Source organism: Cataglyphis hispanica, chromosome 23 (assembly GCF_021464435.1).
Source record: "Cataglyphis hispanica isolate Lineage 1 chromosome 23, ULB_Chis1_1.0, whole genome shotgun sequence".
NCBI classification, from domain to species: domain Eukaryota; kingdom Metazoa; phylum Arthropoda; class Insecta; order Hymenoptera; family Formicidae; genus Cataglyphis; species Cataglyphis hispanica.
In genome coordinates, this window is record NC_065976.1 from 863,188 (window position 1) to 876,461 (window position 13,274).

The 13,274-nt window shown below is 35.5% G+C and overlaps 1 protein-coding gene across 2 annotated transcripts in view; it reads right to left on the reverse strand.

Annotated features, from left to right (window-relative positions):
* Positions 1-13,274, reverse strand: part of LOC126857932 (acetylcholine receptor subunit alpha-like) — a 151,439-nt gene that overhangs the window by 32,040 nt on the left and 106,125 nt on the right. For both annotated transcript variants that reach the window (XM_050607844.1, XM_050607845.1), the window contains 2 exons: positions 7,545-7,660; positions 6,013-6,181 (listed from right to left, as the gene is read on the reverse strand). In XM_050607844.1, the coding sequence (XP_050463801.1) occupies positions 6,013-6,181; positions 7,545-7,660 (285 nt within the window). The remainder of the gene's footprint in view (positions 1-6,012; positions 6,182-7,544; positions 7,661-13,274) is intronic.

The window sequence follows — 13,274 nt, forward strand, 5'->3', positions numbered from 1 at the left end:
TGAGCTATTTAGTCGTTTATAGCGGCGTGTGTGATGAACAATATGGTGTGAACCAATATTCAGAAGCTAGTGTCTTATCATAGCATGGTCTGCTCGCTGCAGTAAATCCGAGCGAGAGCCGTGTATGCAAGTACGTTGACGTACTTGTATTGACGTGATACGCTGTCATGTACGCTTGATCGTATAGTACCTACATTGTGCACACGTGATACCGGAAGTGTCGGGAACTCCGCGTTTGCGTACGTTCGGCGAAATTTACGATAAAGGAAATTATGATATTATTCATTTTGGTATGTAAAATAAAATTTCGAGCAAATTCCCCGTATAAAACGAGTGATAAAATGTTTTAATGACATTAAACTGAATTGATGACGGTTACTGCAACCGTTTTACAAATTAAGAGATTATTATTGTTATTATCATTATTATTATTCATTGTACATTCGAATATTTTCAGTAATAAATATATAATCACATTCAACGCGCGCTATGTATAATATTTCGAATTCATCCCATATCCATATTTTCCGTTTAATTTAAAGTAATTGTTTTAATTACCGTGAGTGTTGTTAATATTAGAAAATTATCATTTTTTCCGCGTTGAAGAATATTTACAATATTAAAAATAATAAAATCAAAAATCAATTATATATCACAAGAAAGTCCGAGTTTAATATACAAAGAAATCTCGCGAAATCTCGGGCATTCAGCGATTATTAGACATCGAAGAAGTGTCGCCCGAACATCTGCGATTATTCGCATGGCTCGATTCATTTAATTACGGCGATTAGTTTAATCGATCGAATGGCAATTAGGAATTCTCCCGAGACTGGGACGTAGATACTTCGAAAATCGCTGGTCCCAACGGCGAGATGTCAAAAGACATTTAACTTCCCGATTCAGTAATGCCGCACCCTCGGATTTAGCGTGCTTTCCACAAAGCTGCTGTCATTCAGCGGAAATTATCGCGATCACGAAAATAACTAAATCAGTATCATTTTAGCCAACCATATCGTAGCCAACTAGTATCGCTTCCGACATAATTTCGAGTATCTTTTGATAGAAATAATTTTTTTACAAATAATTTAATTCTCTAATAAATTAGTCATTTTATAAAAAAGATTATTTCAGATCCTTTATTAAAAAAAATATATATATATATATATATATATATATATATATATGTATATATAAGAGAAATTATATAATATAAAAATATATCATTTCATTTTATCACTTATATCAATTATTTAAATAAAATTCTTTATATATATATAAATATGTGTTTGTATAAAAGAAAACATTACCAACAATTAACGAGGAAATCAATTTTCGATAATTTTTCATTAAGCTTTTTCTAAAATGAGCAAGTCCATTACGTAAAGTAATTAATTGACTATCCTGATCTATTATATAGATTCTACTTTATAAGTTAATGTGTTTAAGCGAAAATTAGCGAAGTAAAAATTTTATTTGGAAAAAAATATGTCCCGCATAATTTCTCTCGCACAATTCAAGAAAGAAAGTCACCGATTTATTTTCGGCTGATAAAGACGATCAATTTTCTTAAAGGCGCTCAATATTTGTTTAACGTGACTAAATTTTGTCAGATCGCAATGAAATTGGCTCGCCTATACGCGCACTGTCGAATTTACTCTTGAACATATGAGACGACACGATAGAATGGCATAAGGCAAATATGGTTATATTGTTCGCCAGACCAGGTTCGCTTCATCTCTCTCCCTCTGCTTATATGACATAATAATATCCTGGGGTCATCAATTTTCCCTACGCGTTATACTCGATTTTCCTCACATCAGTCAAATAATAATAACCTTTCAATAATATCTTCATGAGACACTTCAGATTGCGTCCATCGATCCGAATGAAAATCAACTTCTTAATAACTTTGTATCTACAGTGATAATCGAAATCACCACAAAATAATCATAACGAGCAAAAATGAGTAACAGAGATATCTTTTATATAGTAATTTTCATGAACTTAGATAATTAATACACTCAAATACAATAAATTTTTAATTAAATGTTAATTACAAAACATCTTTATATAATTTTCAACACAATTCTTGCTTTGATTCAGCAATATATATAATTTTATTTTAATTTTGTAGATTAATTTTTTTTTTTTGTAGTATCGGTTTGATTATTTTGCCAGGACATAAAGTTTTAAATTTTTTATGCTCTTTAAAATAAAAAAATGCTAAAATAAAAGGCTGGATTTTTTTATTAAAATAATTTCGCAAATACTCAAAGTGCTCAAACCATTAATTATAAATCTTTAATAAATAATGATAGTAAAAAATAGAATTGTGTGAAATGAAACGATCCGATGCATAGAGTTATGAGGCACGTTATAAAAGGTAATGCCGGCAATGCACGTGGTATGTGCAATTTCGGTAGACGCAGTCGCTGCGGGTCAATCACCGAACCGCGATATTGCTTATCGATTCTCTCTGCTTGATTGACGTGCTTAGAAGCTGCGATAGACGCGCGCTTACAGCTTTATATATTTTTTCTTTTTTTTGGGAGGATGGGGGAAAAACTTTGCAAACTTTATTTTTCTTCTCCTCTACTGCTTTTTAAAAGCTGCTATATTATTATTTTTATAACATTTTTTTTCTGTTTTTGTACACAAAATATTTGGAGTTTTCGCTCTTCAAATCACATTTTTATCTCTTTATAAATTTTATAAAATGATGCATTTTTTTCTCTTTCTCTCTTATTGGCTGCGAGACTTTAGCTAAGTGGCGCGTCAGTTGTGCTTGTCCGCGAATATTTCAATGTTATCTAACAAGAAGAACAAACTATTATTAAAGACAACATGACGCTCGCAAACTCAGAAGAAAATGTCCAAGTATAAAGGTGGCTTATAACTTTGAGCTTGGGCTTGCGGTGCTTTCAAGGCATGTGTAACCATCGCAATGAGGATCGTCCTTATATAATAAATTGCAAGAGATCTTTACACATATGGTTTGTTTTACGATGCGCTAACCCATTTCCAGATGATTATATACCTTTCATTTAAAGTCGATTTCCATGAATATAACATGTGAGACATAATCACTTGTCACATTTCTAATGATTTTTATATTTAATATCAGGCAATATTAATGTTCAAAATCAATTTCCAGCAAGGTAGCTTAAATTACTGATTAAAATTGTTCCAATTTTTATTTAAAATTAAATTTAAAAAAGTTTTCTTATCTATTTATGCTTTTGGAATTCGGTAAAATGTTTTAATTTTTAAATTTTTGATAGAGATAACTGTGTCATGATATATTAAAAAGTACTGCATTTTTTAGTGTCCGAGTGTCTACTATATTCCCTTGTGACACTCGCGACTGTTTTGACACGGTCTGCACAACTTTCTTGCATTTTTCCGGCATGAACCGTGACGGAAGATCCGTATTCCAGAGCGAATGGCGATAGCAGCCATCTCCACTCGACAGCCATTCAAACGAGAGACGCTTCCGTGAAAAGTCGCTCGCAAAATTTTTCGTGCCACTTTCTCGTTGGACACTCGTATTCGTAGCATGTCTTCTTAAAGTACGCTATCTTTAAAGATATCGCTAAAAATTGCACGCTTGACAGACTTTAAAAACAAGAATCATGTGACAAAGTTTTCGAATATATGTGTTATAGCGTGTCTCCCAAAATTATATGAATTCAATTCGCCGAAATCTCATCCTCTTAGCGTGGTGCGAGAAATTTGTTTAAATAATAAAACGTAATACAGTAATATTATATATATATATATATGTTACATAATATTTTCCGCAAATTTTATCGTAAACATATGAGTGTACACGTGCGAAACGTATGACGTAGTTATATTTTTGCTTGAAAATGGTGGATGCAGGGATGTATATATATATATATATATATATATATATATATATATATATAATATATATAATGGATTCGTGTTTCCTTCTTGCGCTGGTTGCTTCTCGAAAACAAGATCAATAAACCGTTAAAGATAGAATGAACGATTGAGTCTGTGCTTTCCTGTCGAATCACACCCACGGCGTTTCAGAGAAGCGTCGAATATATCGAATAAAGGGCTTGTATTTTTCCCCATTTCGAGCAGAACAATCGGAATTGATGCAACGTAAACGGATGCTGCAACTGAATATTTTATACAAATGAATATCCGTATATAAATATTTTGAATACGATTACAAAGAGTAAAATGATTTATTTGTCAAATAAATATTGGAAAAGCCGTAGAATTTGAAATATATCACGTGTGTTATACGCGAAAGATTCTTCCGATTATTCCGGTGATAATTAGTAGTTCGTAAAATCTGGCTTACGCCGAAATTTTGGGAAAATTTTTAGCATGCTCATGATAACCACGTTCGACAAATTGCTATTTTCTCTCAGTCAACGGGAGACGTTGAGGAGATTAATGAGAGTCGGCAAATACGCTGTGTCGTGTGCGCAAACATTCCTATTACCTTTTTCCCGCGGTACTTCGAGGAACGTAATCGACTGCCGCTCGTTTCTTGATAATGACGAATGCTAATTGTATGCGCGGTCGATAGTTCTTCAACTGTTCGCGAGCACGACTAATAGCCATGCTGTTTTAGCAAAAAAAAAAATAGAAAGAGAGAGAGAGAGAGAGAGAGAGAGGGAATAGAAGAAAGAAGAGAGACTCGAGTGCGAGCTCAGGCCAACAATAAAACAAAGAAGACGACTGAAAAGAAAAAACATTTTACAATGCTAGTTCGCATCGTAACGAGTAACCTTTGTGGCAAGTCGTGCCGGGGACATTAACGGGAAAAAAGCACGTGGGGAAAGCTTTTATGCAACGCTACGTCGATAACTCCGCGCGAAGAAGACTGCTTCGGGAAGAACGTCAGCTGCGAGCGTCGTTCTCTGGCGGCATAAAGTCTTTTCAAAAATAACCATTCGCCGGAGGAAGAAAATGCGTAAGATTTTACGTAAGGATATGTAAAGAAATAGAGAAATGTCAAAGAGAGAATATTTTCCAAGAATATTCACATGGATATTTAATAATATTCAGCAATAGTTGGAAAATAATTAATAAGCTCTTACAAATATTTAAGAATATATTTAACATAGTCAGAAATGATGAAAAAATATCGAAAAAATTTAGAGACGTTTAATAATATCATTAAACTGTCCACAGAATATCCGAGAAGAATATGAAGTAATGTTATAATTTAAAAGTATGAAGTAATGTTGAAAAAGAGATATATACATGCGCAAGAATATTTTAAGATATCTAAAAAATATATTTAATGTATCCGAATATTAAATACCAAATGCGGATATGGAAGACCTTTATCTTCTCGGTGTTGCGTGTTACAATATTGACAGCGTGCAAAAAGGATCTTTCCTTAGGCGAGCGAGAACTGTGGGAGTCGCGGTAACGGAAAGTCGACCTCGAAGAGAAGCCGGGGTGGAAATGAAAAATCGCCGGCGCCGTCGAGCCAAAAGTAACCAACCACCTACTAGCTCTCGCCTACAGATAAGAGAAAATAACGAGGCCGACAGACACGCGGAAGAGAACTAATTCGCCGCATATTTCACGCACGTCCGCCCCGTGGTCGCTTCCGAGAATAAAAGGATTAATCCGTGACTTTCTTTCCTTCTTTCTCCGAGACGTATTTATTTGTGCTTCATATATTTCTGGATGGATTAGATACAAAGATAGAAAGTAATTGACCTAAACATTTGCCATTTTCTTTTTTGCAATTCTTGAAAATATTTATATTTAAAATTTGATTAAAATTAAAAACTATAAAAAAAATTTTCTCGATGATATTTTTAATGGAAATAATTTAAGAAATATTGCGAAAAATATGAAATAAAAAAGGACAGTTATGTGAACTGCTGATGAAAAAATTATGCATCCGATAAATTAATCATATAAGACTAATATAGTAGTCAAAAATCTCGTAAAAAGATATCAGTTATTTAGAAAAATGTGAGAACAAATGTTAATATTTAATGTACTTACCTTTTCACCGCTGTCGCTAGGCAGATAAAACGTAAGAACCGTAAGGAACGATATTCCCATACAGGGAATGATAATGTTCACTGTGTAAAAGAGGGTCTTCCTCCTCATCGTGATGTTGAACGTGATGTCCAAGTAGGGCTCGTCGCAGCAGGTGTAAAACTTCTCGTTCCTACAAAGAGAATAGAATCGCGGTTAATCGCCAGATCGATCAGCAAGTGGGAAAAAAGTGAGGGAGGGACTTACGGCAATATAAAGTAAAAAAAGAAAAATAAAAAAATGCCGGCAGAATATAAAATTTCCGCCATTGGGCGGCCAAGTGTTTGTACCCAACAATAAGTACGTTTTAAGTAAGTGAGGTTGCCTATGTGAGCGAGACTTATGGGTAAAGTTTCGCAGGGTCGTATAAATTGCCGAGAAGAGATCCCTATAAGTCGGTAACTTGGATCGACTCCTCTCCCGCTTTCCCCGCGCTCTTTTCCTATCACCCATTTTTGCGCCGATAGTCTCAAAGCGGAATCGGTAACGTCTTGTCTCGTGAATAAATTTCAAGTATATTTTTTATTTTTAAAACGACAAAACAAAATTAAAGAAAGATATATAAAAGTTGAACGATTTCTTGAATACTAATTCAAGCTTTATCACTTTTTACATAATAATCGATCGGAAATATGCCATTAATAATATTCCTCGCTTTCGAGTGTCAAAATGTCAAAATTGCGATTAGATTTATATAATCGATCGATCAGAATTTCTCACGAAGATTTCACGCTCGGGAGCATGACACAAATAGGGCCGTTTAAATTGAATAGAGAGTATTGATATTTTGGGTCATATTAAAGATATAATATCGATGCGAAAAGATATTCAAACGATAAAATATCGATATTTCGAAATATCACTAACATCTCTATGAGAAAGTCGCTTCAAGCTGCTGCGAAAACATCCACTCTGCCGTTACGACAGCTTCCGGAAGCTGAACCCCGTTCTCGTCTGCATCACAGTACACTGAATATCGGGGATCGAAACGTGCCCGGAAGCAGCCCACTCGCTTATACTGAGATGAGCATATTGAATGCGAAGAAGCATTTCATAAGAGAGAGAGACAAGCCTCTTTCCTAGGAGAAGATACCGAAGCTTGAGAATCTCGAAGATTAGATCGAGATTTTTATTCGAACAAATAGATAAATTTATGGCAAATCCCGTATTATTATTTAAATATATTATTTTGAAATTCAAATATATTATTATGATATTTTCGCAATGTGATAAATCACGTCGTTATTACGCGCACGTATGTTAGAAAAATATTCTTTTTTCAAATATATCTTTATGGCGTATAAACATAGAGGTATCGGACAAAGTATAGTAGTTATCTAACAAAGAAAAAAAGAGAAAAAAAGTTATTGTATATACATTTAAGAAAAAAAAAAAAAAAGAGTAAAAAGTTATATATATTATAAGATATTAATATTGCACAAATTTTATCTTAATATTTTGTAACATATTTCGCGTATTAGAAATGACACACTTACCGCACTGCAGGCACTTCTAGAATATCCCATTCTACCGACATGTAGAATTCGGACAGGTCAACCCCCACGTCCACCACGTTGCTCCCGGATTTTTCATCCATGTGTCTTAGATCAACCTAAGCGACAGAAAAAACGGCTGAGATTAAGCTCGCGTGTATTTGCTCGACGTCATTGTAACGTTCGAACGCCATGCCCACGTAATTCATCTCTGACATACGAGCGTGCAGTCGCGGAGCACTTATGTAAAAACGTTTAGATAAAAAAAAAAAAAAAATGATAATTTATCAAAATATATATTTTCTGAATTCTTTTTAGAAAAATTTAGCAAGTACATCGGTATACGTCAGTTATAGCGACGTCGCGGTATCTACAACTGCACGCTCGCGATTAACTGCTTAATTACGAACAATAATAATTCAGAAATGAACTTTTAGTGCATGTCTTGAGATGCACTTGGTGTTCGCAGAAGCGTAGAAGGAGCACAAGAGATCTAAAACTGTCAAGGAACGGATCAAAAAACGGAGCGTCGACTGTGGTGGTCCGCAACAACAGGACACTCTAGAGCAGCAACTAGATCAGCAAAATATGTATATATATATATATCGCCTTCAAATACATATATATGTATATATATATATCGATATCTATGTATAGATGTGCACCACGTTGCAGAGTAAAAAGAGCACGCACAGTCACAAAGAAAGAAATCAGACTAGAGCACTCGATTCGGGTTCACTCCGTGGTGAATCCGCGGCTAACAGCAGCTATGCGCCTAACGCTAACCAGGTGTATCCGTTCAACCGCAATTTCTCGTTGGTGTAAACATTTCTTAAAATCATTGATAGCTATCTATAGACTGCCGGGAGCTTTGTATGTGCGGAGGTAGATTGGAAAATGGGTCGATGAAATTCCTGTCTCGATCTAGAACAGAAATTGGCTCTCGAAACTTTGACTATCTCCCCCTCCCCCCCTCCTTTCACTATTTTGTTAAAGTCACTATTGTTTGTGACGCTATGTTTTGATATACAAGATTTAGTTACTTCTGAGTTAAAAAAACTACTGAAGGTTGTTTTGACTTCGCGAAACTTATAATTGAATTTTTCATTTATATATATACATAATTTTTTTTTTTTTTTGTGGAAACTAATGTATAACAATTGTATTTCTGCTATATTTTCTTTTACAGTTTAACTTTTATATATCTATGCACACAGCTTGCAATTATAAAGTTTACTGTACATTATACTATCAATCAAACCTAATGCCCGATACGGAAGTAGTTTGCCTCGCAGGAAATAATTCCGGTACGCTATTAGTTGCCACATTGTCTTCCCCGTGCAAGGCTATACGAGCGACTTGCAGCAAGATTAAAGCCAGCGGCGGCTTTAATGTAACGTAAGTGTCTAACCATCGGCCCGGGCGATCGCTCGCTGCAGTGGTATTACCGTGAAATACGTCCGACAGACGCATCCCCGGTGTGATTCGAGTAACGGTGCACTTTGCGGACGATACTTTGTCACTGCGGGGCGAGATTAAAGCCGGCAAACAATTTCGATGCAACGGTAGTCGCGGCTTCCGAAGAACGCTATCGTCCTAAATTGCCTCGAAAAATCTGACGAGCCGTTCGGCTCTTGCGACAATAAATCTCTCCATGTCATACTATTATAAATCACGTACAGATATTTTTACAGAAAATGTGTGTGTGTGCACGGCGTCGTTAAAAAAATATTTTAGGGAGCCATTTATCTTTCAAAATAAAATTGTTATACGTAGTTAATAATGATGATTGAAAAACGTAATAGAAACTAGCACACATACACATACGCACAGCAAGCCCATTTATTTCCCCTTCCTGTCTTCTATCGATCTGCAAAATTGCACAGCTACAAAAGCTCGAGTAATGTAATTTACTACGACCCACTTTTCTCACTTGAATCTAATAATTGTTTCTTCCGAGAAGAAGAGTTTGGATCCCGAGATTAAATTCAATCGCCGTAAAATCAGTATAGAATAAAATACGTCATACGTTAGATGGTGTGTGTATTTCGCGCGCTACTTGAAAATCGAAAATCAGCAACGTGTCTCAAAAACGATTTCATCTACTGTGTCAAGTCTCCGTTTGCCAAGATTTCACCCAATTAAATGCTACTAAAAGTACATCATTAAATTTCTAAAACAATCGTTTAACTATATTTTCGGGAAACTTCGCGGATACTTCGCACCTGTTAGAAAATAACATTTCAATTAGGTTCGCACGGAGAAGCTGCGGATAGAATTAATTAAAGGCGGCGTGTACGAGATACCGCACCCATCCGATCTTGGCGAACTTTGCTAAAGATCCTTTGAGATGTAGACAGGTTGTTACATTAATCTCTCGCGGGGGAACGCTCCCAGACGAAGATGGAATTAAAAAAAAAAAAAATCTACGTTGAAGCACGTCTACAAGTCGAAGCACGTCGCGCAATTTTTTTTCTCGAAAAATTACATTACCTTGCACGCCGCGTAATCATTACGTGTGATTTGCCCGTCTCGCATTTTTCTCGCCAATTTACTCTTGCGTTTCGCGAAGAGAATTAATGACATTTCTACTATATCATTTTATGACAATTATTATTTAATATTAAGTTCATTTAAAGTCTAATAAAATTTTCTCTCGTTCGTTTAATTACCGTCATTTCTTTATATAAAATATATCGTATTAAATACAAAAATAAATAAGTACAAACAAATTACTTTTAGCGTATTACTTTTTTTATGATAGATATATAATTATTAATATTATATTAAAGAGACTTGAAAGAAAAATATAACAGTTTCAAGAAACGAAAATTATTTTATACGCTCTATTTATTGTCTTTATAATTACATACCACATATCCGAATATTCTCGCCGAAAAATTGATGATTTCGTGGAACTTTTCCAGATTATGTTCACGTTTGTTTCAAACTGACTGACGTACAAAAAAGGATGAAAGCTCGATAAAAGTCCGAACGTTTGTGAACATTTCCTCGCGAGTTGGAAAAAAGAACAGACAGGAACATAAGTAACAAAGAGGGAAACTTTTTTAAGCAGTGAAAGTTGTCGGAAAATCCCTCAAAGCTTGGAAACGTATTGACTGGTACAAATGATTGGAGCGATCTAAGATGGCTGACTGTGGCATAGTTGACGTTTCTTAGCCCTCTTTGTACTTACACGTTGAGATTAGATGCTTAAAATTCCTATGCCCGTTCTGACAATGTATATACTCCCCGCGGATATAAGAAAATCGAAGTGCTCATAATTCTCGCCGAGAAACTGACGCGAACGTTAAAGAATACCCATAGGAATAACGATGCGCCGTAGTTGCTTCTTTATTGACTTTGACGGAGAAGGAAATGACGCTGTCGCGCGAATCCTTATCCTGTATGCAAGTGAGAGCTAGCTCGATGATCGCATATCGGAAATTGCTTTACTAAAAGATACAGCGCTATGATATTTTTACGCGTTTCTACTTACATCGTCATTACTGTTTTTGTTATATAGGTAAATTAATCGCGAAAACAATTTTAGATTTATCTGCATTCGTAAAAAAAAAAATATCGTGTTTCCATCGCACTCTTGAGAAAAGCAAAAGAAAAGAATTATTATTCTCGAGTCGTGTAATCCATTCAGAGAGAGATAGTTATATGTGTAAATAATCTTTCTCTTTCTAATATATTATTACAGTCTTTGTTTCAAGTATGGTTAAATTTCGCAATTTTGAATTCATTAATTTGCGAAAATCGATTTCTCGTACGAAGCGAGAAGGGGAAATTTGATCGAAAAATCAATGTTGATCTTTTGGCGCGATAAGGGCGGGTGATGGAGAGAGGGGTGAAAGGAGCAGTTTGATGAGATAGGTTTCAGGTAACCGAGCTTAAGGTGTCTAGCCACATACGATGAAGAGAGATACACGGGGGATGACGGGGAAAAGTGGGCTGTATTCGCAATAAAGGATGTGCAATGAAGGGTTTCGCACCATGAACGGTTAAATTGCACTTTGTGGTACAAGCGAGAGTGCACGGCTACTTAACATTCTAAAATACTTGCCGTTCCACCCGCTCGTATCGCAATGCATTTTAATTGCGCTTACTTTCACGATCGAGAACAGAGGAATTTAGAATTACGAATACGGGTGGGTGTAACACAAATGGATGAATCGTTCAGACCGAGACTTATAAAAGAATATAAAAGAATTTGTCGTTTTAAAATTCTTTCCCCTCTTCTTTATAGAAGTTTTATCAATAGCGTTTTATAAAAAAGACAAATGTTGTCATTTTAGAATATCCTCATATTTCTTTCATCTTCTTCTCTACGATCGACGATATAGAGAAGAATAAGAGTAAATATTTGAAACGCAAGAGAGAAAACGGTGATATTCTTAAAATATTTTTTCTCTGATAAAAGTTTTACGTAACAGGGTTAATAAAATTGTGAGGAGGTCGCCCTTTCTTACATTCTCGTATTTCTCGTTTTTTCTCTTTCTTTTATTTTCCGCGTCGCCGGATCTGAATGACAGAAATGCGGACGAGGCAATTTTGATGCGTTCGCGTCGCGTCGACTAATTGCGTTTCTTTGGATCCGTAACTTTTTGCCGGCCAACTCTTGATATTGACGAAGAAGTTGCGATGGGTGAACGAATCGATTTCCGCGGGACAGTGATTTTTTGTCATTAAGTATCGGTATGGCGTTCGCAGTACGGCGTATGATGAATTGCGACCGACGGATGATGGATGCGGCGATTGTCGTTTTTTTTTTTTCGCGTTGCCACTGGCTCCTTTCCTTTCTTTCTCGTGTCTACTTCATCAAGAGATTCGGTCAAGGGAGATCTTTAATTATCTCCCAAACGAATAGATTGAGGGAAAGGACGGAGGGAAGCGAGAGAGCCGCTACGTAAGATGAATAATCGCGAGATTTGCAAAGTGAAACGCGAGATTTTGCGAAATTCTCATTTTGCGGGAAAAGTAATTTTCTCTAGGATGAGCATTTTTCATTTTATTAAATTTCAAATTTAATTTCACTTTTTGTCTACATTATCTAGTTATCAAAGTGAATTGCTTCTCTCTTCAAGTGAAAATATAAACGAAATAAATTTATTAAAAAAAAAAAAAAAAATAATATATCTAAATTTTTTAAACTCACGCACATTGATTGATTTGTTTAATCTCAAAATAATTAAACCCACATTATACAAGTAATTAAATGATCTACGGGGTCTATTATAGATATATCCATATATTCCAATATTCAAATATACAAGCATTGTAAAAATATTAATTTATTTTACAGCCTTAATGCTGATATTCTTTTATAATGCTGCAATTATTTCTCAAAAATATGCCGTACTTTATATACTCGTACTTTCACTATCTCACTTCTCTTGTAAAAGTTACTGGTGCATATCGCTGGTGAAGGGCGCAGCATACAAGAGTTAACGGCATTCTGAAAAATCTAACAGCTGTGCGCAACTCTGGCGAATAGTCGCTCGGGAGTCTCTTGAGTGGACGATGCACGGGCTGTGCAAAGTGGTTTGCATGATATTAGCCGGCGCATAAATTCCACGTGTTTGCAACCGAATGAAAATCGTAGTTTGCATAATACCATCCGCCCCCGTTTCTGCAAAGCGCGAGCCCCGGAGCTTTTATAACTGCGTTTTGCGCTTTCGTTTGACTGCACAGGCGTCCGAAAATGCGAACCTTTTACAACTCTGA